Source organism: Bos taurus, chromosome 10 (assembly GCF_002263795.3).
Source record: "Bos taurus isolate L1 Dominette 01449 registration number 42190680 breed Hereford chromosome 10, ARS-UCD2.0, whole genome shotgun sequence".
NCBI classification, from domain to species: Eukaryota; Metazoa; Chordata; class Mammalia; order Artiodactyla; family Bovidae; genus Bos; species Bos taurus.
The window spans coordinates 65,561,216-65,586,675 of record NC_037337.1 but is presented as its reverse complement, the minus strand read 5'-3'; the positions used below and the strand labels follow the sequence as shown (position 1 = coordinate 65,586,675).

Below are 25,460 nucleotides of genomic sequence, written 5' to 3'. Positions count from 1 at the left end.
CCTTCTATATTAGCTTTTAACGGCAGTGTTTTCTCAGCTGTTTGGTATTTCTTTTAGGATTTCTTTAGTATTACTTATCACATAACAGGCACGTAGTATTTAACTAATTGTTCATATTAAATACCTAGTTGCTTAGTTTTCTGCTTGTAATTTCTCTCAAGGCAGTCCTGCAGATTTTTAAGTGTTTTGTTTGTTTTTTTTAATAGATGTAAAAAAAGATTGGTCTGACCATGCTCTGTGGTGGGAAAAGAAGAGAACTTGGCTTCTCAAGACGCATTGGACCTTGGATAAGTATGGCATTCAGGCAGATGCTAAGCTTCAGTTCACCCCCCAACATAAGCTGCTCCGCCTGCAACTTCCCAACATGAAGTATGTGAAGGTGAAAGTGAATTTCTCTGATAGAGTCTTCAAAGCTGTTTCTGACATCTGTAAGACATTTAGTAAGTACTATATCAGTTCTTCATGAAATTATGGGTTGTATGATATGTATATGGCTGACATTGAGGAGTAGGGATTGGGGTGAGCAATCTGTGCTTGTGTGTATGTGAAATTATTACTTTATTCTTTAACGTTTTTACATTTAAGATAAAGAAATACTGAGTTAAACTAGAACAGGAGTCTGGTAGAGCTCTTTGCTTTCTAGAAGTATATCGTATATTTATTATTATTGAATACCTCCTTCTGATGACTTTATTTTTATGGAAAGGAGAAGGGAGCAGTCAGAGCAATGTAGCTTTTGTAGTGTTTCAGTGCAAATCAGTATTTGCATTGATTCAGGCAGATTGTGTCACTTCCTTCACTGAAGGGCTGACACAGTTCCTAAGGAAATGACCACGTGTGTTGGCATCCTTCCTTAACCAGTCTACAGTTTGACCACTCTTGTAGCAGTTCTGTTTATGTTTTCTGAAATGAGATGTGGATTACGTTTGGTTGACCCAGTTCTGTCATATGACAGGAAGTATTTAACCATCAGAGAAAATCTGAATCACTGTCATCATTAGTACATAATTCTGTCATACCATAGATTTGGGGGAAATACAGGACATTACTGTTTTGATCTAATAACTCAAATTGCAAGGTTTTTTTATGTTTAATGGAATTTCTAAGAAGAAAAATAAAAATACAGAAAAATATTAAGACCTATGTAGCATTCACCTAAATATCATCTAGAATTAATAGTTGATATTTTGTCATTTGCTAAACTTTTAAAGTCAAATAATATAGGTAAAGTTCTTGATTCGTATTCTTGTCTAATTTCCCTTTATAAAGCAGCTACTGTCATAAGGTTAGTGTGTATCTTTCCAGTACTTTTGAAAATACATAAAGACACATACATACACATAAACATATTCATATCTGTGAGTGTATATACTCAAAAAATATGTTACTGTAGTTGTTGTACAGTATCTTACATTATTTTGTACATGTGTGGTGGAATTTCTCTTTTGTGTTGGTGTAGAAGTAGAAGGTAGAATTGTTTTGTTTTAAGTGTATACATAATTCATTTCAGATACTGCCAAATTGCACTCCCAAGTGGTTATACCAGTTTACATTCCAACTCGCACTGTGTGAAAACCCACTGCCCGAAGCCATCACTAACACATGAATGTTGTCAGTTTTTATTGTTTGTTTCTCTGAGTGAAAAAAATTTTAGTTTATAAAGATAACTATGTTTTTATGTCTTAACTGGCCATTTCAGTTTCTTTTTTGAATTGCTTGTTTATATCACTTATCAATTTTTTTTAATTAATAAACTTTTTTTAGAGTAGTTTTAGGTTCACAGCAAGATGGAACAGAAAGTACATTTTTACTTTCAGAAAAATGTACCTATTTACTCTCATAGCAGAAAGTACCTGTTTACTCTCATTCCCACACATACAGCCTCCCCACTGTCAACACTCCACACCAGCATGGGACATTTGTTATAATGATAAACCTTCATTAACACATCATTATGACCCAGACTGCATGGTTTACATTAGGGTTTACTCTTGATATTGTATAGTCCACAAGTTTGGACGAATGTATAACCATTATTATAATACCATACAGAATAGTTTTACTGTTCTGTAAATCAGTGCTCTGCCTTTTCATCCCTCCACTACCAACCCATGGCAACAGTTCATCTCTTTACTGTCTCCATAATTCTGCTTTTTACAGAATGTCGTACAATTGGAATCATACAATATATAGCTTTTTCAGATTATCTTTTGCTTAGTAATACAGATTTAAATTTCCTTCATGTCCTTTGATGGCTTGATAACTCATTTTTTTAAAGCGCTGAATAATATCCCATTGTCTGGATGTGCCAGTTTATTTTCCACACCTACTCACAGATATCTTAGTTGTTTCCAAGTTTTGCAACTATAATAAAGGTGCCGTAAACATTTATGTGCAGATTTTTTTGTGAACATGTGGCTTTTACTCCTTTGGGTAGATTCTAAAGAGAATGGTTGTTGGACCATATGGTAGGAAAATGCTTAGTTTTGTGGGAAACTGCTAAACTGTCTTCCAAAGTAGCCATGTCATGCTGTGTTCACATTCAGTAGTGCTCTAAATCCTCACCAGCATTTGGTGGTGTCAGTGTTCTCGATTGTGGACACTCTGATCGATGTGTAGTGGCTTAGCACTGTTATAATTTTGCATTTTAATTATGACATAAAATGTCGGACATATTTTTATATGTTCATTTGCCACCTATGCATCTTTGGTGAGGTGTCTGTTTAAAAGTCTGTGACCTATTTTTTAGTCAAGCTTTTTGTTTTTTTTTACTGTTATATTTTAATAGTTCTTTGTATACTTTGGGTAACAATCCTTTGTCAGATATGACTTGCAAATATTTTATCCTGGTCAGTGGCTTATCTTTTCTTTTTCTTTGGCAGTTTCTTTCACAGAGCAGAAATTTTTAATTTTTATAAAGTCTAGCATATCAGTTATTTCTTTAATAGTATGGTGTGTAATTATTTTTTATAAATACATTATTGAATTTGATTTTCTAGTAGTTTATTAAATATTTTTGCATTTATGTTCATTAGAGATATTGTTCTATAGTTTTCTTGCAGTGTCTCTGTTTGATTTTAGCATTAAAAGTAATGCTAGCCTCATAGAATGCATTAGGAAGTATTTCCTCTGCTTCTGTCTTCTGAAAGAGATTGTAGAATATTAGTATAATTTCTTCCTCAAAGGTCAAGGAGGAAAGCTCCTTGACATGGGTTTTGGCAATGATTTTTTGGATATAGCATCTAAAGCACAGGCAAAAATAAACAGGTGGGATTACATCAAACAACAAAATTTGTATGCAGCAAAAGAAATGATCAGCAAAATGAAATATAATCTATGGAATAGGAAAAAATATCTGCAATCCATGTATTTTATAAGGAGTTAATATCCAAAATATATAAAGAGCTCCATATCAAAATCCCCCCAAAATGGGCAAAAGACCTGAATAGACATTTTCCAAAGGAGTTTTACAAATGGTCAACGAGGTATGTGAAAATGTGCACATCACCACTGATCATTAGGAAAATACAAATTAAAACCACAGGAGATATAGCTTACATTTGTTAAAATTCAGTTCAGTTCAGTCGTTCAGTCGTGTCTGACTCTTTGCGACCCCATGGACTACAAGCACGCCAGGCTTCCCTGTCCATCACCAACTCCTGGAGCTTGCTCAAACTCATGTCCATCGAGTCAGCGATGTTAGTCTTGTTAGAATGGCTGTATCATCACAAAGCCAAGTGATAAAATGCTGGCAAGGATGTAGAGAAGAGAACCCTTGTGCACTCTTGGTGGGACTGTAAATTGGTGTAGCCACTATGGAAAACTGTGGAGGGTCCTCAAAAAACTAAAAGTAGACTACCATATGACCCAGCATTTCCACTTCTGGGAACATATCCAAAGGAAATTCAAACATTGGGTCAAAGAGGTAACTGCACCCCCATGTTCATAGCAGCATTATTTATAATAGCCAAGACATGTAAACAAGGTCAAAAGGTGCAAGATAAGTTAAGTACTTGGGAAGGTGGTATATGCATGTTGACGAGAGCTAACACTACTGTATGGTTTATTTGGAAGTTGTTAAGAGAGTAAGTCATAAGTTCTTAACGCAAGGAAAATACTGTGGTGATCAGTATATGTAAGTTCACAGTATATGTACGTCAAGTCATTATGCTGTACACCTTAAACTTACACAGTGTTGTATGACATACCTGAGGTATGTCAGGCATACCTCAATAAAACTAGAAAAAATGTTTGGTAGAATTTAAGTGAACCAGTCTGGCCCTAGTGCTTTCTGTTTTGGAAGGTTATTATTGATTCAATTTTTTTAATAGGTAAAGGCTTACTCAGATTGTCTGTTTCTTTTCTTGTGTGACTTTTGGCCGACTACTTTCTTAGTTTTTTATTTGGTAAAAATTATCTTGGTTTTCTTTTGTTATATAAGAAAATGCTCCTGTGTCGTGATTAAATGAGGTTCTTTGTTATATTTTACTTTCCTTTTTTAAAGAAACACTTCTGGCAAAAGCATGCCAGAACTTACATAAAAGCTCTTTTATATAAGGTGAGTTCTGACATGCAGGCTTTACAAGTGAAGAGCCTTATTAAGAGTAAATGGAGAGTTCATTTGTGTCATTTTTTAGATCCCACATGTAAATGATACATGAATATTTCTCCTTGTCTGACTTTACTTCATATTCTGATGTGTCCTGGCCTAGTTTTAAGTTTATTCTGTTTTTATTGTAATTCTTAGATTTATGGATTTACAGTTATCAAATTTGTGTAATTTTCAACCATTAGTTCTTCAAATAATTTTTGGTGTCCCTTCCCACACTTGCTATCATTTGCTGGACTTGTTTCATATATGCTAGAGCAATTGTTATTCTTCTGTAAGTTGCTGATGTTCTTTTCCTTTTTTTGGTCTTTATTCTAAGTTTCATCTTGGATAGTGTTCACTGCTATCTTCAAATTCATTGATGTTCTGTTAATCCCATCCAGTATTCATTTCAGATGTAGTTTTCATCACTACAAGTTTGGTTTTGGCATTTTAAAAATACATAAATTTTAATTTGTTTTCATTATTTGTATGGCTTTCTTAAACACGTGGAGTGTACTTAAAATAGCCATTTTCATATCTTTGATTACTGATTCTATAATTGTTTATATAATCAATTCTATAATTGATTATATAATCTGTTATACCGCCCCCTCCAACTTTACTCCTGCCTCTTTTTTGTCTGGTAATTTCTGTTTGAATGTTAGAGTCTGTTAATTTTACACTGTTGGCTGGATTTCTTTGTGTATTCCTTTAAGTAATGTTGGGGTTTTGTTTTTTTTCTGCTAGATTTTTCAGTCAGATTACCTGGAATCAGTTGAATCCTTTTGATACTTGCTTTTAAGCGTTAAGGGCAAGTCCATTAGTCTGGAGCTGATTTTCTTCTGGGGATTCTTCTCAATATCCAGTGTATTAGGAAAACTTTACCTCACAGGTACACAGATCTGTATTCACCCAGATCCCAGAGGATCCCTGCAGATCTCCAGAGCTGTCTTCTCTCTGGTACTCTGACCCACAAATTCTAGTCATCTTGGCCTCCCTGGGTTCCATCTCAGATGTCTCAACTCAGCAAGACCTGACTCTGTTTGCCCCTCCCCACCCTGAACTACTTCTAGACAGTAAACTGGTATACTCAAACAGCTCATTGTTTTTTTCTCTCCTCTCCTGTGCTCCTTGTTGTCTAATATCTGAAAAACTTTCTTTCTTATTCCTTTATTGTTTAAATAAAGCAGGAGGCTAAATCACATTCTTATTACTCTGTCTTGTTGTTAGTTGCTAAGTCGTGTCCAACTCTTTGCAACCCCATGGACTGAAGCACACCAGGCTTCCTGTCCTCCACTGTCCCCTGGAGTTTGCTCACATTCATGTCCATTGAGTTGATGATGCCATCCAACCATCTCATCCTCTCTGTTGCCCCCTTCTCCTCCTGCCTTCAATCTTACCCAGCATCAGGGGCTTTTCTAATGATTGAGTCAGCTCTTTGCATCAGGTGGCCAAAGTATTGGAGCTTCAGCTTCAGCATCAGTCCTTCCAGTGAATATTCAGGGTTGATTTCTTTAGGATTGACTGGTTTGATCTCCTTGTTAGCTTCTAGAGGCCTCCTAAATTCCTTGACTTGTGACCCTCCTCCTTTTTCAAAGTCAGCAATAGCAAGTCCAGCTCTTCTTACTTCTCAAGTCTATATGACCTCTCCTGTCTTATCTCTCCTCTGCTTCCTTCTGCCTTTCTTTTCTGTTAGGCAGGCTTCTTGTAATTGCTTTGGACCCACTGAGAGAATTCAGGCTAATCTCCCTAAAATCAGTTGATCAGTAACCTTAATTCCATTTGCAAAGTCTCTTCACAGCAGTTGCTAGATTAGTGTATGATCAGGAGCAAAAATTTTAAGGGGCTGTCTCTAGAATTTTCTGCCTGCCACAGATTCCTTTCTATAATGTCTTATCAGTCACTGATTTTCCATTCATACAGATACCTGATAGGAAGCTCTAGTTGAATGGGGTTTAGCTTGTTTAGCTTGTCCCTCTAAGGGGTATTAGACATTGAGCAAACCTTTTCAAATGTCAGTATCTAAAGGATCTTTTCTCTGGGGCTTTTCAGATTTTCCTCTAAGGAATCCTAAAGGGCTTGTATCTAAGGGGTAGGTGTAATTTAGTATGGGACAGGATTCATTTTTCTTGTCTCTCTTTGGAGCACATGATCATGCTTGATGTTTAGCATAGTGAGTCCATGTGTTTCCCATTGGTGTTTCCTGCAGACACCTTGATTTTGTGTTTACTAAGAATTTGCTTGTCTCCCATCTGGCTTTTGTCTCAACATTTTTCTGATGTTGCTGATCTGATGTTTTTCTCCTGTTTTGTCCTTTTAGGTTCATATTTTATTTCTCTACATTTTGGTATGATTTTTTGGAAAAGAGTGAAAGTAAATGCAAGAACTCAACCTACATGTTTAATTGGAAACTCTTAAGAAAACTCTGCTTTTAAACAAAATCTGTTTTATTATTTTACCTGAGTACCCTTCTCCCCTCCTTCATTTCCCATTTCCTCAGCCCCATAATTTTTGAGATACATATGCACTATGTATATTACATAATTATATAGGTAATTTATGTTACTTGTCTTCCACTAGACTTGTACTCTACTTGATAACATTGATTTTGAACCTTGGATTTTATTGCTGTATAGTTTATCATTTTGTTATAAATAGATCCTAGATCACTGTTTTGTGTGCTGCTGCTGCTGCTGCTAAGTTGCGTCAGTCGTGTCTGACTCTGCGACCCCATGGACTGCAGCCTACCAGGCTCCTCCGCCCTTGGGATTTTCCAGGCAAGAGTACTGGAGTGGGGTGCCATTGCCTTCTCTGACTGTTTTTTGTAGTGACTCATAAATGCTGCTATCTCTTTATTATTGAACTATAATTTAGCATAAAGGAAAGGCAGCATTGTATTTTGTATGCCCATTTTAAAGATTTTACATCTCATAGTCCTGTAAGTGTATTTTATCTTAATCTAAATCTTATTTAATTATTTGTATTCTTCACCAAGCCCACTCTTACACATGTGATTCAGATTCCTAAATTCACTAGTTTAATTTCTTCCTGATGTAAGACACAGAGTAAATACATAAGTCCTAAGTTCCTGTGGCATTAAAATAGTATCGCATATGGATTTACCTTTTTTGGTTATTGCTGTAATGAAATGAAAATCACTTACTCACAGACTTCATGTGTAGCCAACAGCTACCTTGCTGCATATAGAACCGCCTATCATTAGAGAAATAAGATGTCGTTCTCCTCTTCCTACCCTTTCCCTTAGCTGCAAGTTCTCAAGAAAAAGTTGGAATCAAAATTACCTGTAGAGATTTAAAATTGAGATACGATTGACACATAAACGTAAACATCAGGTGTACAACATAATGATTCTGTGTTTATATGTATTGTGACATGATCACCACAATAAGTTTAGTTAACATCCATCACTAGAACTTTTATAAAACAAGCTGTTGGAGCCCCCGAGTCACTAAGAGTATTATCTGGGGGTGTGACCTAAACATATGTTTTTAATATAATTACTTTTACATCACAAGCAGTTCTCACAGGCACATATAGTTAGGAACTGCTTCATCTGCCTATGAGCAAAAAGCTAGTTAACAGTTAACAGTACTCATTTTTCTAAAAATGTTCATGACTGGTTTGTGAGCTGACAGGAAATGGCCCATGAACAAAAATCTCAAAGGATGAATCATGTAGTGCAGTGATTCTCAAGAAGAAAGGACGTACTAGAGATTTAGGAGGCGTGCTGCTTGCTTTCCTCTCTCCCACCAAACTTGGTAATGGTGAACTGTGGTAGAAGCAGGTCATATCTCAGGCGTGATTAGCTTTATGTCCTATGTACTTTTTAGATTTTCCACCCTGTACCAGTTTATGATTTGCTTTGGAGAAATGAATGGGTGGAGAGACAGATTACCACCACCACCCTGCCCCCACTTAATACTGAAGTAGAGGAGACAAGTGATTATTCAGAAGCTTGGAATTTGCTAATGTTTTTATTTACTCCCAGCATGGCAGTGGTGGCATTTAGAGCTGAGGGTACACTGAGAATTGAAAGTACAATCCATAAATCATTAGATCTCTTAGCATGCTAAATCTTGTTTCTTTTAAAAGTATTCTAGGCCATTATGATTCAGTTCTGTTAATTAAATAAATATGGCTCAAAAGACATACTTGAAATATCTTCTGAATTTCTGAATCTACATAGTACAACTTAACACTACTGATTCAAATCCCCAAAATTACTTTCAAGGATAAATAGGTTACCTTTGTTATGGAATTGTGTCCTTGGGCTCTTTAATCAATAGAAATTGAAAAGAGGAATTCAGGCATGGCTTTATTGGGACTCATGCTATTCCAGAGCAAAAACAGGTAACAAGTCCCCTTGCTCACTCTCTGAGGGAGGGTGGGATCCTTAAGTGGGGATCTGGTGGGAGCAGATCCGTGGGTTGGGCTGGAGGGCTGGTTAGGTGATCTGCTCACCCCTTGGTGCTGTGTGCAGGGATCATGCTCAGTACCCTCCTTCAGCTCCCAGCACCTGCAAAATGAAAGTTGGTTTGAGGCCTTTTTGTATCTTATTGTTCATAATTGCCCTGACTGCGCATGCATGCAGTTGTTTTTAATTCCTTATAAGTTCTTTGTTGCTTGAGGAGACATTTGTCCAGGTGCAAGCACTCCGGTAAAGGGTCCGAGGTCCCAGCCCTATCTCAACTTGAATATACAAGACGAAGAAAATCTTTGATTTTTAATTTTATGACTTTAGCTAAAGAAGTCACTGTACTACTTTTAACTTTAAAAAGACCTGCCTGGAAGCTTAAGTGACAGAATTTAAGGAACAAACATTTATTTTTAATATCATCTCTGCTGTTTAGTACCTAAGATGTTCATCTGCTCTTTGGTAAAGTAATTTGTTCAGGACAGTTTTACTACTAATTCCATGTTCATGTTTCAGAAAAGTATTCACCCCGAAATAGCAAATAAGTACAAAACAAAACCTAATGTATACCAGAGTGTTCCTAATAGTAAACTTCAAATAACCAACAGAGAAACAAAAAAAAATCCATTTAGTTATTGAAAGATTTGGATTTCTTTTTTAAACATGGTTCAAGGTGTAAATGAGTAAAAAAGTTCAGTGTGGTTTGCAGTGGTATCTACCATGTTAACTTTTATATGCAAAATAACTTTGATCTGAAGAAAATGAAGGTCACTCAGTTGTGTCCGACTTTTTGCAACCCCATGGACTCTACAGTCCATGGAATTCTCCAGGCCAGAACACTGGAGTGGGTAGCTGTTCCCTTCTCCAGGGGATCTTCCCAACCCAGGGATAGAACCCAGGTCTACGTCATTGCAGGTGGATTCTTGTACCAGCTAAGCTACCAGGGAAGCCCTGATTTGAAGAAATTTAGGAGAAGGCAGTGGCACCCCACTCCAGTACTCTTGCCTGGAAAATCCCATGGACGGAGGAGCCTGGTAGGCTGCAGTCCATGGGGTCGCTACAAGTCAGACACGACTGAGCGACTTCACTTTCACTTTTCACTTTCATGCATTGGAGAAGGAAATGGCAACCCACTCCAATGTTCTTGCCTGGAGAATCCCAGGGACGGGGGAGCCTGGTGGGCTGCCATCTGTGGGGTCTCATAGAGTTCGACACGACTGAAGCGACTTAGCAGTAGCAGCAGCAGTAGAAAAATGAGCAAAGGAAGGAATAATATAAATAGCTAAAAACCCATGGGGAAGTATAGATTATCACTAATAATCAAAGAAATGTAAATTAAAACAAGGAGATAAACATACTGTTTTAAAAATAAAGCTTTAAAAAAATAATACACATGCCCAATGTTGCTACATTTTGGCCTTAAAATTCATTTAACCTTTGATCCAGTAATTCTATTCCAGTGAATTTCTAAAGAGATAAAATGTGGAAAAGTAGATATATATAGATGTTTGCAGAACCATTATTTATAATGGGCACAGTTTTGTACATCTGTTAAGAATCACTGAATCACATAGTCATATTCCATTTTTCACAAACAGGGTTTAAATGTCTTAATACTTTCTTGTAATTTCCAAATGTATACCATGATTGTATATTTTTTTAAATTAGTAAAAAACATTAATACCTAATACTTACGAAGTAGTTATTGTGTGTCAGGCCCTGTGCAATCATTGAATTCTCATAAACACCTCCTGTGGTGGTAGTTTCATTTTACATATGAGGAAACTTGGATGCTAGTAGGCTAATTAGTAGCTTTCCCAAGTCATGCAGCTAATAGTGTAGCTGAGATGTGAATCCAGGTAGTTTGGCTGTGTGCTTCTGCCTCAAATTGTGCATCATCAGCTCTGCAGCAGTGTGGCCGATCCTAGTTCTAATTTTCCTCTAGATAAAAAGCTTCCTGAGTTCCTAATACTGGGTGGAGTTCCTAATACACAGTGGAGACTGTGGGTTTCTGAAAGTACAGATTACCTGCTGTCAAACTCTGATCCAGTGACTTAGCAGTCTGCAGCATTACAAGTTAGGCCAGGACTTGGATTTCATTGTCTGTTCTCCTCATACTGACAGATGGTGTAGATGCCACCAAACACTCCAAGAACACAACTAGCACTTCTTTCTGCTGCTTTTTTTCCTTGGCTTTCCCTCTCTTTACATTTTATTTTTTAATTAACTTTATTTTTGTATAATTGATGTACAATAAACTCTACTCATTTAAAGTGTACAGTTGAATGAGTTTGACAAATGTTTCCATCTCTGAAACTATTAATACTACAATCAGGATATAGAACATTTCCATTAACTATCAAACTCTAGCCTAACAGTCATTGATCTGCTCTGTCACTGTAGATTTGCTGTCATTTTCTGGAATGTTGTGAATGAAATCATGCAGTATATGTACCCTTTTCTAATTGGCTTCTTCTACTTAGATAATAATTTTGAGATGCATTCATGTTATTGAATATATCAGTAGTATTGTGGGTTTTTTTTTTACTGATGACTTGTATTACATTCTAAGAGTAGTGTTCACTGATAACGAAAATATAACATGTTCTTCCACCTGTGTTATTTCTATTGAGTTTTGTGAGTAAAACTATTATAAATATGCTTTTCATTTTCTTAAATAAGAGGGGAGTGTCTAACTTTATAAAGAACATGTTTAACTTTATAAAGAACTGCCAAGGTGTTTTCAAAATTTTGCATTTCATGTTCCCAGCAACTGAGTATAAGAGTTCCACTTACTCTCCATCCTTACCAACACTGGGTATTATCAGTCTTATTCATATTGGCCACTCTGATGGGTGTATTTGTGTCTTGTCATTTTAATTTGCGTTTCATGACCATTAATATTGAGCATCTTTGCATATGCTTCTTGGCTATTCTTATGTATTCTGTGGTGAAATGCCTATCCAAATCTTCAGCCCACTGGTCTTCTTATTATTAAGTTGAATGGGTTCTTTATATATTTTGGATACAACTCTTTTGTCAGATATAATATATTATGTGAATATTTTGTCCCAGTATACAGCTTGCCTTTTTGTTTTCACAACAGTTTTTTTTTCTTACAGTAAAGGGCAGTTGTTGGGTTTTTTTTTGTTTTTTAATAAGGGGTGTGGGTATCCTATCTAAGAAATATTTGTCTACTTAAATTTTCTTTAGGTCTATGATGTGCTCAGTTGCTCAGTCGTGTCCAATTCGCTGCAATCCCATGGACCGTAGCTCACCAGGCTCCTCTGTCCATGGGATTTTTTAGGCAAGAATGCTGGAGTGGGTTGCCATTTACTCCTCCAGGGGATCTTCCAAATCCAGGAATCAGACCCTTGTCTTCTACATTGTCAGGCAGATTCTTTACCACTGTGCCACCTGGGAAGCCCAGGCCTATGATACATAAAATTAATTTTTGCATATTGCATTAGATGAGAGCTAATGTTCTTTTTGAAAAATACATGAGTCTCTCATTTAGCACTGTTTATTGAAGAGATTAAAAAAAAGCAAGAGAGTTCCAGAAAAAAATCTACTTCTGCTTTATTGACTACACCAAAGCCTTTGACTGTGGATCACAACAAACTGTGAAAAATTCTTAAGTGATGGGATTGCCAGACCACCTTACCTGCCTTCTGAGAAATCAGTATGCAGGTCAAGAAGCAGCAGTTAGAACTGGACATGTAACAACAGACTGGTTCCAAATCGGGAAAGGAGTACGTCAAGGCTGTATATTGTCACCCTGCTTATTTAACTTCTATGCAGAGTGTATTATGAGAAATGCCAGTCTGGATGAAGCACAAGCTGGAATCAAGATTGCCAGGAGAAATATCAATAGCTTCAGATACGCAGGTGACACCACCCTTATGGCAGAAAGCAAAGAACTGAAGAAACTGATGAAAGAGAAGAGTGAAAAAGTTGTCTTAAAACTCAACATTCAGAAAACTAGGATCATGGCATCTGGTCCCATCACTTCATGGCAAATAGACAGGGAAACAGTGACAGACTTTATTTTGGGGGGCTCCAAAATCACTGCAGATGGTGACTGCAGCCATGAAATTAAAAGATGCTTGTTCCTTGGAAGAAAAGCTATGACCAACCTAGACAGCATATTAAAAAGCAGAGACATTACTTTGCCAACAAAGGTCCGTCTAGTCAAAGCTATGGTTTTTCCAGTAGTCCTGTATGGATGTGAGAGTTGGACTATAAAGAAAGCTGAGCACCAAAGAATTGATGTTTTTGAACTGTGGTGTTGGAGAAGAGTCTTTTTGAGAGTCGCTTGGACTGCAAGGAGATCCAACCAGTCCATCCTAAAGGAAATCAGTGCTGAATAGTCATTGGAAGGACTGATGCTGAAGACACTAACTCATGTCCGACTGTTTTGCGACCCCGTGGACTTTAGTCTGCGAGGCTCTACTGTGGCCACCTGATGCAAAGAACTGACTCATTGAAAAAGATCCAAATGTTGGGAAAGATTGAAGGTAGGAGGAGAACGGGGACGACAGAGGATGAGATGGTTGGATGGCATAACCGACTTGGTGGACATGAGTTTGAGCAAGCTCTGGGAGTTGGTGATGGACAGAGAAGCCTGGCGTGCTGCAGTCCATGGGTCGCAAAGAGTTGGACACGACTGAGCGACTTAACTGAATTAAGAGATTTCCCTTTTCCTTTGAATTGCCATAGCACCTTTGTCCAAAATAATTGGCTGTGTCTGGATTTGTTTCTGGGTCCTTTCTTCTGATCCATTCATTTATATGTCTCATCATTTAGCCAGTAATTGCACAGTTTTAATTGCTATGGATTTATGATGTCTTAAAATCAGGTAGTTTAAGTCTTCCAATTTTATTCGTTTTCAAAATTGCTTTCACTATTATAAAATTTATAAGGAAATGAGAACAATTCTACAGTCAGAAGAGTAAGCTGGAATTTGGATTAGAATTTCATCAAATCTTTCGCTCAATTTGGGAGGAACTGACTTCTTAACTTGGGCTTCCCTGGTGGCTCAGTGGTAAAGAATCTGCCTGCCAATGCAGGAGAGGCAGGTTTGGTCCCTGGGTCTAGAAGATCCCTTGGGGAAGAAAATGGCAACCTACTCCAGTATTCTTGCCTGGGAAATCCCATGGACAGAGGAGCCTCGCAGACTACAGTCCATGGGGTGGAAAAAGAGTTGGACATGACTTAGTGTCTAAACAACATCACTGACTTCTTAAGTCATTCCTGCTGTTTATGGACATGGTATATAATATGTAATGTAATATATAAACTTATTTGGGTCATTTTTAATTCTTTTTGTGTAGCCATTTTGCTGCTTATATATTTTTTGGTTTTTTAAAACCCACTTGGTGATTTTCTTTCTTTCTTTTTTTTTTTTGATGGGTGACAACTTTATACTCCTAGCTATCACTAACTGTACTGTTAGAGATACGGAATTGTAGAAGACCAGACAGCAGACACAGGAAAATATCAATCTTTGTTATTTTGCCCATTTTTCGTTATGTGTACACATCAGGTTCTTCACATGAAAATGAATAGAATATTCAGAAACTTGTAGACATTTGGTATCAAGGTAGGAAAGCTTGAGTTGATTAAAATTTTGAGATTTGGTAATGGTGTGAAAATATTTTCTTTACATTTACTTCATATATCCAGTATAACTTATATACAGAATGAACCAACCATATAATATAAACCCTATTTACATAGAGTTTTGGTTTAAAACATATATAAATAAGAGCTCTATTATTTTCTTTCTGTACCATAGTATTATCTTTCTACTAGGTAACTACATTTATTGGATAGTTACAAATTAAGTGTGCTTTGGTATATTGTTTTTGAAAGTGTCATATTCTAGTGTTTTGCATGGCGTTAGTATCTAGCAAAATACAAACATGCTCAGGAGGAAATTACAGGTCTTGTTTTGAAATGGATTCGTAGATTTACCAAGTGTAATGTGTTTAAACTTTCCATTATCCCAGTAAAATAATGTTTTTTTTCTTAATTGTAACAGACATCAGACACCCTGAAGAGCTTTCTCTATTGAAAAAACCCAGAGATCCAACAAAGAAAAAAAAGAAAAAGCTAGATGATCAGTCTGAAGATGAGGCACTTGAACTAGAGGGGCCTCTTATCACTCCTGGATCAGGTGAGTCTTTGACTAAGTATGGGTATGCCTCTGTGAGTGTGTGTGTATTTGAAATATAGTTGATTTACAATATTGTGTTAGCTTCAGGTATTGCAGCACAGTGATTCATTTATACACACATGTGTAGAATATATAGATCAGATCAGATCAGTCGCTCAGTCGTGTCCGACTCTTTGCGACCCCATGAATCACAGCACGCCAAGCCTCCCTGTCCATCACCAACTCCGGAGTTCACGAGACTCACATCCATTGAGTAAGTGATGCCATCCAGCCATCTCATCCTCTGTCGTCCCCTTCTCCTCCTGCCCCCAATCCCTCCCAGCATCAGAGTCTTTTCCAATGAGTCAACTCTTCGCATGAGGTGGCCAAAGTACTGCAGTTTCAGCTTTAGCATCATTCCTTCCAAAGAAATCCCAGGGCTGATCTCCTTCAGAATGGATGGGTTGGATCTCCTTGCAGTCCAAGGGACTCTCAAGAGTCTTCTCCAACACCACAGTTCAGAAGCATCAATTCTTCGGCATTCAGCCTTCTTCACAGTCCAATTCTCACATCCATACATGACCACAGGAAAAACCATAGCCTTGATTAGGCGAACCTTTGTTGGCAAAGTAATGTCTCTGCTTTTGAATATGCTGTCTAGGTTGGTCATAACTTTCCTTCCAAGGAGTAAGCGTCTTTTAATTTCATGGCTGCAATCACCATCTGCAGTGATTTTGGAGCCCCCAAAAATAAAGTCTGACACTGTTTCCCCATCTATTTCCCATGAAGTGATGGGACCCGATGCCATGATCTTCATTTTCTAAATGTTGAGCTTTAAGCCAACTTTTTCACTCTCCACTTTCACTTTCATCAAGAGGCTTTTTAGTTCCTCTTCACTTTCTGCCATAAGGGTGGTGTCATCTGCATATCTGAGGTTATTGATATTTCTCCCGGCAATCTTGATTCCAGCTTGTGCTTCTTCCAGCCCAGCGTTTCTCGTGATGGACTCTGCATATAAGTTAAATAAGCAGGGTGATAATATACTGCCTTGATGTACTCCTTTTCCTATTTGGAACCAGTCTGTTGTTCCATGTCCAGTTCTAACTGTTGCTCCCTGACCTGCATACAGATTTCTCAAGAGGCAGATCAAGTGGTCTGCTATTCCCATCTCTTTCAGAATTTTCCATATTTTATTGTGATACACACAGTCAAACACTTTGGCATAGGCAATAAAGCAGAAATAGATGTTTTTCTGGAACTCTCTTGCTTTTTCCATGATCCAGCGGATGTTGGCAATTTGATCTCTGGTTCCTCTGCCCTTTCTCCCTTCCAAGTACTAACCAGGCCCGACCCTGCTTAGCTTCCGAGATCAAACGAGGTCAGGCGCATTCAGGGTGGTATGGCCGTATACTCCTCTGCCCTTTCTAAAACCAGCTTGAACATCAGGAAGTTCATGGTTCACATATTGCTGAAGCCTGGCTTGGAGAATTTTGAGCATTACTTTACTAGCGTGTGAGATGAGTGCAATCGTGCGGTAGTTTGAGCATTCTTTGGCATTGCCTTTCTTTGGGATTGGAATGAAAACTGACCTTTTCCAGTGCTGTGGCCACTGCTGAGTTTTCCAAATTTGCTGGCATATTGAGTGCAGCACTTTCACAGCATCATCTTCCAGGATTTGAAATAGCTCAACTGGAATTCCATCACCTCCACTAGCTTTGTTCGTAGTGATGCTTTCTAAGGCCCACTTGACTTCACATTCCAGGATGTCTGGCTCTAGGTCAGTGATCACACCATCGTGATTATCTGGGTCGTGAAGATCTTTTTTGTACAGTTCTTCTGTGTATTCTTGCCACCTCTTCTTAATATCTTTTGCTTCTGTTAGGTCCATACCATTTCTGTCCTTTATCGAGCCCATCTTTGCATGAAATGTTCCCTTGGTATCTCTAATTTTCTTGAAGAGATCTCTAGTCTTTCCCATTCTGTTGTTTTCCTCTATTTCTTTGCACTGATTGCTGAGGAAGGCTTTCTTATCTCTTCTTGCTATTCTTTGGAACTCTGCATTCAGATACTTATATCTTTCCTTTTCTCCTTTGCTTTTCGCTTCTCTTCTTTTCACAGCTATTTGTAAGGCCTCCCCAGACAGCCATTTTGCTTTCTTGCATTTCTTTTCCATGGGGATGGTCTTGATCCCTGTCTCCTGTACAATGTCACGAACCTCAGTCCATAGTTCATCAGGCACTCTGTCTATCAGATCTAGGCCCTTAAATCTATTTCTCACTTCCACTGTATAATCATAAGGGATTTGATTTAGGTCAGACCTGAATGGTCTAGTGGTTTTCCCTAGTTTCTTCAATTTAAGTCTGAATTTGGCAATAAGGAGTTCATGGTCTGAGCCACAGTCAGCTTCTGGTCTTGTTCTTGCTGACTGTATAGAGCTTCTCCATCTTTGGCTGCAAAGAATATAATCAATCTGATTTCGGTGTTGACCATCTGGTGATGTCCATGTGTAGAGTCTTCTCTTGTGTTGTTGGAAGAGGGTGTTTGTTATGATATATTCTTTTTCAGGTTCTTTTCCCTTATAGGTTATTAAAAAATATTGAGTACAGTTCCCTGTGCTGTACAGTGGGTCTTCCTGTGTGTTTTTGATATCTGTATAAATGGACTGAATAGTCTGGAGAGTGGTCAGGTTAAAGAACGCTCTCCTTCTGCATCTTTTCCCTCAGTCTTTAAATCATCACTAGAGTCTGTCATGTGCGGATCATCGTGTCAGGTGTTAGTAGTTGAATCAATAATAAGAAAAGCTGGTTCTGTGCTCAGGAAAAGTCAAAAGGAGACTGTACCTTAACTTGCCTCAGTTCTCGGCATTGCAGAAATTGGAGGGTTTTTTTAGCATTTAGTTCCATTTTGGGTGTATTTTGTGGAAACCACCACTAATTTAGTTAAGACATTATTACTTTTATCAGGTTACTTAAAACTTCTATGCTTTTCATACGCTAGTGTCTTAGTGCCTCTCTTGTTTCTTGAAGAAGCTTTCTCAGATTTCCTTCCATTACCTCCCCAACCTGAATTAGGTATCCTGCTGTCATAAGTCACCAGACTTCTCTGTGTTTGGTATTATATCATGTGTTCTCCCCTAATAATTGTGAGGTCCTGCATGAAGAGACTGTTTCTTACCTTTCTGTTACTAGGAACTAACAGCGTATGTCATACAGTAGGAACATGGGCAGTGTCTGTTGAGAAGTTAGATGACTAATCAATTAGATTACATGATTCTTTGGTTCCTGAAAATTTATTTTCCATGTTTCCATTGGCTGCACATTTATAAATCAGTTTCTTAGGATAGATCTTAGAAGCAAATAAATAAACTAATTTTACTAATTCAGTTCATTCCTATTTTTTAAAATTCTGGGGTCATGATGATGGCAATGATAGTAAACAATGAACACAGACTTATGTATGCCCAGAACTATTTCACGCACCTTACCCGTGGAAACTCATTTAATCCTCACTACAACCCATCGAAGTAGATTGTTATTATTCACATATAAGGATGAAAATATGGCACAGTAAGATTCAGTTCACTCGCTCAATCATGTCTGGCTCTTTCTTAACAGTAAGGTTAGGAGCCATAAAAAAGGCCAAGCACCAAAGAATTGATGCTTTCCAATTGTGGTGCTGGAGAAAACTCTTGAGAGACCCTTGGACTACAAGGAGAGCAAACCAGTCGATCCTAAAGGAAATCAATCCTGAATGTTCATTAGAAGGACTAATACTGAATGTCTCATACTCTGGCTATGTGATGCAAAGAGCCGACTCACTGGAAAAGACCCTGATACTGGGAAAGACTGAGGGCAGGAGAAGAGGGAAGCCAAGGATGAGATGGATAGATAGCATCATCAACTCAGTGGACATGAATTTGAGCAAACTCTGGGAGATAGTGAAGGACATGGAAATCTGGCATGCTACAGTCTATGGGGTCACAAAGAGTCAGACATAGCTACTGAACAGCAAAGATTAGGAACGTCTAAGGTCACATACCTTGTAACCTTTATGTCACTGCTCATGTACTGATTATATCTGGGAGCTACCAAGAAATACGGTAGTCCTTACTCTTAAGTAATTTATAGGCAGTGGGAAACCATAGTTACTGTATTTAAAGAGGTAATACATAAATGTTAAATGAATATTATAGAAATAATGTTGTAAGAATTCAGAAGACAAAACAATTCCAAGTAGGGTGTATTCAGTTTTCAGGTTGGGAAAGTAAGTTTGTGAATTGGCTAGGATTCCAGTGGCTAGGATTTTGATAAGAAGAATAGGTGATCCAAGTAGAAAGAATGATATTAACAAAGAACATCCTGGCAAAAGAAAAGTACAAGATGTGTAAAGAAACCATTTGAGCCAGTTCATGGGGGAGAGACCTCCAAGGAACTTTTGGATCACACTGGAGGGTATTTAATGTCAGGCCGAGAAATATAGGCTAGTGCATTGTAGAGTCACTGGTTTCTGAATATGGTACAAAATGAGCAAATCATTACTTAGAAAGAATATCAATTTTAATTCCAGTAAAATGTGGAGGAGGGAATGAGGGGAAAGAGTAGTGGTAGAACCTACAGACTAAGGAAGCAAAGACAGTAAAAGAATGTGTCTGTCATTAGAATACAATTGAAATCTGATTTAGACTTGATGGTTTATGTAGATGAAGCCATGTGACAGTAGACAGACTCTCTGCTTTCAGTTGTCTTTTGTTTGTTTGTTTGTTTAAATGAAAACTCACTCAGTTCTTAAGATGAAGAACTACATAGAAAGGTATATTTATGGGATGGTTTTAGAGTGGTTGAAATCAGGCAGGGTTGGTCTTAGAACTGCAAGGAAGAGCTTTTATATAGTGCTTTAAGAAAAGACAATTAGAGACAAAAGATAATGAATTAAGACAAGGGAAAGCTACAAATATTTTAGAGTAAGTAACTGTGGGTTTCTTTTCTTTCTTGTTTTAAATTGAGGTGTTACATATAGTAAAATGAACAGATTTTAAATTATAGATTAATATTTGCCAATGCATACAACTTGTCACCACCCAGAACTAGGTATGGCATGTAACATGATACCAAGACCCCAGAAGGCCTTTTGCATGCCTTTTCCTGTGCCTCTCTCACCACAGAATAGTGTTGGGCTGGTTCTTGCACCTCATGTGAATGGAGTCATATACTGGTGTGCTCTCTTGTGTCTGTGAAGTGACTGTTTTCAGTTGAAGGAGTTTTTTGTTTTTTTTTTTTTTAATAGGTCTAGTTGTCTACATCCAAACAGTTTAAAAACATTTGAGGAGTTGATGTGAAATGCTAAGAAAGTACACAAAGATAGTGATATGTAGAGGACTGATTATCTATAGAGAAGTCCCATACACACATGAAAAGTAATGAGAGATTAATTTTTAAAAGAAATACTAAATATCAAGTTTGCCTGCTTTTATGATTTGTCAGTCATATTAGTCAATGTTTGGACCAAATGCTGACAGATTTGATCAGTTGCATATTATGTTCATATAAATAGCAACAGGTCTGTACATCTCAGCTTATGACGTCTTCTGGGGGTCAGACACTGTGCTCAGTGCCACACAGAGGTTCCTGTACTGCAGGCTTGGTAAGGCATAGGTGTAATTTTCATTCTACTGAGGCAGAAACAGGCTCAGTTTCCTTTAGTGCCTATGTGCTTCCTGAATTATGAGCATCTATGTGAGCATGGTTAGCAATTATGTATTTATGTGTTTGTGTATTTTCATTTCATCCTTACAGAATATCTGTGATTTTGGTGGCATTATCCCCACTTTACTTACAAGGAAAGAACATTACAAGGGTTAAGTAATTGGCCCAAGGTCACAAAGCTAATCAGGACACAGCTAGGATTCAAATCCAGATTGGTCTGGGTCTAGCACTCATATGTCAAACCATTATGTAACATCATTTCTCCAGTATTTAATATTTAAAGGTGAATACTTTGTGAAATATTGGTGTGTAAATTGTACTTCAACAAAGTTTTTTTTATTTAATGTTTAAAAAGGTAAAGGATCATGAGTGAATTAGCGATTCTCAGGCTTTAGTCAGATTCTTACACAGAAATATGATAAAATTCTGAGTGTTTACATACCTTGTTTACAGGCTGTGCTCAGGTGACACACTCTCTACTGCTTTGCCACTTGCTGGCTGTAACTAGGTAAATATCTATTCTCCAAGTACCTGTGAGGAGGGAACCATTTGAAGTAGCATGATCCCATGTCTGGGGAAAACAATTTTTCCATGTAAGAATTAACTTTACTGTTTAGTGCTGATTTACAGATCTGACAGAATGTGGTCCACTGTAGAAGGGAATGGCAAACCACTTCAGTATTCTTGCCTTGAGAACCCCATGAATAGTGTGAAAAGGCAAAATGATAGGATACTGAACTCCCCAGGTCAGTAGGTGCCCAATATGCTACTGGAGATCAGTGGAGAAATAACTCCAGAAAGAATGAAGAGATGGAGCCAAAGCAAAAAGAATACCCAGCTGTGGATGTGACTGGTGATAGAAGCAAGGTCCGATGCTGTAAAGAGCAATATTGCATAGGAACCTGGAATGTCAGATCCATGAATCAAGGCAAATTGGAAGTGATCAAACGAGATGGCAAGAGTGAACGTTGACATTCTAGGAATCAGCGAACTCATATGGACTTGAATGGGTGAATTTAACTCAGATGACCAGTATATCTACTACTGAGGGCAGGAATCTCTCAGAAGATATGGAGTAGCCATCATGGTCAACAAAAGAGTCCGAAATGCAGTACTTGGATGCAATCTCAAAAATGACAGAATGATCTCTGTTCATTTCCAAGGCAAACCATTCAGTATCACAGTAATCCGAGTCTATGCCCCAACCAGTAACGCTGAAGAAGCTGAAGTTGAATGGTTCTGTGAAGACTTACAAGACCTTTTAGAACTAACACCCAAAAAAGATGTCCTTTTCATTATAGGGGACTGGAATGCAAAAGTAGGAAATCAAGAAACACATGGAGTAACAGGCAAATTTGGCCTTAGAATACGGAATGAAGCAGGGCAAAGACTAATAGAGTTTTTCCAAGAAAATGCACTGGTCATAACAAACACCCTCTTCCAACAATACAAGAGAAGACTGTACACATGGACATCACCAGATGGTCAACACCGAAATCAGATTGATTATATTCTTTGCAGCCAAAGATGGAGAAGCTCTATACAGTCAGCAAGAACAAGACCAGAAGCTGACTGTGGCTCAGACCATGAACTCCTTATTGCCAAATTCAGACTTAAATTGAAGAAACTAGGGAAAACCACTAGACCATTCAGGTCTGACCTAAATCAAATCCCTTATGATTATACAGTGGAAGTGAGAAATAGATTTAAGGGCCTAGATCTGATAGACAGAGTGCCTGATGAACTATGGACTGAGGTTCGTGACATTGTACAGGAGACAGAGATCAAGACCATCCCCATGGAAAAGAAATGCAAAAAAGCAAAATGGCTGTCTGGGGAGGCCTTACAAATAGCTGTGAAAAGAAGAGAAGCGAAAAGCAAAGGAGAAAAGGAAAGGTATAAACATCTGAATGCAGAGTTCCAAAGAATAGCAAGAAGAGATAAGAAAGCCTTCCTCAGCAATCAGTGCAAAGAAATAGAGGAAAACAACAGAATGGGAAAGACTAGAGATCTCTTCAAGAAAATTAGAGATACCAAGGGAACATTTCATGCAAAGATGGGCTCGATAAAGGACAGAAATGGTATGGACCTAACAGAAGCAAAAGATATTAAGAAGAGGTGGCAAGAATACACAGAAGAACTGTACAAAAAAGATCTTCACGACCCAGATAATCACGATGGTGTGATCACTGACCTAGAGCCAGACATCCTGGAATGTGAAGTCAAGTGGGCCTTAGAAAGCATCACTACGAACAAAGCTAGTGGAGGTGATAGAATTCCAGTTGAGCTATTTCAAATCCTGGAAGATGATGCTGTGAAAGTGCTGCACTCAATATGCCAGCAAATTTGGAAAACTCAGCAGTGGCCACAGCACTGGAAAAGGTCAGTTTTCATTCCAATCCCAAAGAAAGGCAATGCCAAAGAATGCTCAAACTACCGCACGATTGCACTCATCTCACACGCTAGTAAAGTAATGCTCAAAATTCTCCAAGCCAGGCTTTAGCAATATGTGAACCATGAACTTCCTGATGTTCAAGCTGGTTTTAGAAAAGGCAGAGGAACCAGACATCAAATTGCCAACATCCGCTGGATCATGGAAAAAGCGAGAGAGTTCCAGAAAAACATCTATTTCTGCTTTATTGCCTATGCCTAAGCCTTTGACTGTGTGGATCACAATAAACTGTGGAAAATTCTGAAAGAGATGGGAATACCAGACCACCTGATCTGCCTCTTGAGAAATCTGTATGCAGGTCAGGAAGCAACAGTTAGAACTGGACATGGAACAACAGACTGGTTCCAAATAGGAAAAGGAGTACATCAAGGCTGTATATTGTCACCCTGTTTATTTAACTGATATGCAGAGTACATCATGAGAAACGCTGGACTGGAAGAAACACAAGCTAGAATCAAGATTGCCGGGAGAAATATCAATAACCTGAGATATGCAGATGACACCACCCTTAATGGCAGAAAGTGAAGAGGAACTCAAAAGCCTCTTGATGAAAGTGAAAGAGGAGAGTGAAAAAGTTGGCTTAAAGCTCAACATTCAGAAAACGAAGATCATGGCATCGGGTCCCATCACTTCATGGGAAATAGATGGGGAAACAGTGTCAGACTTTATTTTGGGGGGCTCCAAAATCACTGCAGATGGTGACTGCAGCCATGAAATTAAAAGACGCTTACTCCTTGGAAGGAAAGTTATGACCAACCTAGATAGCATATTCAAAAGCAGAGATGTTACTTTGCCCACAAAGTTTCTTCTAGTCAGAGCTATGGTTTTTCCTGTGGTCACGTATGGATGTGAGAGTTGGACTGTGAAGAAGGCTGAATGCCAAAGAATTGATGCTTTTGAACTGTGGTGTTGGAGAAGACTCTTGAGAGTCCCTTGGACTGCAAGGTGATCCAACCAGTCCATTCTGAAGGAGATCAGCCCTGGGATTTCTTTGGAAGGAATGATGCTAAAGCTGAAACTGCAGTACTTTGGCCACCTCATGCGAAGAGTTGACTCATTGGAAAAGATTCTGATGCTGGGAGGGATCGGGGGCAGGAGGAGAAGGGGACGACAGAGGATGAGATGGCTGGATGGCATCACCGACTCGATGGACGTGAGTCTGGGTGAACTCCAGAAGTTGGTGATGGACAGGGAGGCCTGGTGTGCTGCAATTCATGGGATCGCAAAGAGTCGGACACGACTGAGTGACTGAACTGAACTGAAATCAAGATTTACTATGGAAGTAGAAAATTATTTCATTAGGAACTTTTCTAGGAAATCTTAAAGGCAGGTCGACAAAGGAAAAGTCGGTCCTAAGGTAATCGAGAAAATCAGGAAAATCACCATGCAGGATACCATTGTTCCTAACTAGAATTTGCCATTTTAAACATCAAAGCATTTTTTAAAAACTATTCTTTAATTATAAAAGTAATGAGTCTTTAATATTTATAGTAGGTGGTCCATACTGTAGTGCTTGTTAAATAAAGTCTTTGTTTTTCACCCTTATAGTTTTTAAGTTATCATTCTGTGGTGTCCAGCAAACTCATATATTTTGTTGCTGAGTACATATGCTACCTCATCGTACCCTTTATTAGTTTTCTGCTTCAAATATTTAATTTGAAATAAAATTAAGTTGGGCAATCAGGTTTAAATTGGGCAATCAGGAGTACAGGCTGGTTGAGATTGTCACTGAACTGGGACTTAAAAGGAGTTTAAAATGCACATACCCTCTGACCTAGTGCTGCTAGAATTGGGAAAAAGTATAAAAATGGTTATTGGAGTGCACTGTCTGCAGTAGCAGTGGTGACATCAGTAATAAAACTCTAAAATGAATAAATGCACACAGATTGGAAATGGCTTAAATAAGTTATGGTACCTGGGAGGCAGTGTGTTTAGCTGCAGTCGAGTCGGACTGCTGATTTATAGCTTGGCTCTGCAACTTAATTGTTCTTGACACTGGACAAATATATGAACTTCTCTGTGCCTCAGTTTGCTCCTCTCAAATGACGACATATGAGCTATTACTGTAGGCTGCCTAACAACAAATAGCAAAATGAAATGAAAGTATGGAATGTAGATTATAC

The 25,460-nt window shown here is 38.1% G+C and overlaps 1 protein-coding gene across 8 annotated transcripts in view; it reads left to right on the top strand.

The window, feature by feature from the left end:
• The window catches only part of FERMT2 (FERM domain containing kindlin 2), a 77,168-nt gene that overhangs the window by 28,236 nt on the left and 23,472 nt on the right, over positions 1-25,460 (top strand). For all 8 annotated transcript variants that reach the window (XM_024997834.2, XM_010809381.3, XM_005211866.5 and 5 more), the window contains exons 3-4: positions 207-440; positions 15,070-15,204. In XM_024997834.2, coding sequence (XP_024853602.1) covers positions 207-440; positions 15,070-15,204 — 369 coding nt within the window. The remainder of the gene's footprint in view (positions 1-206; positions 441-15,069; positions 15,205-25,460) is intronic.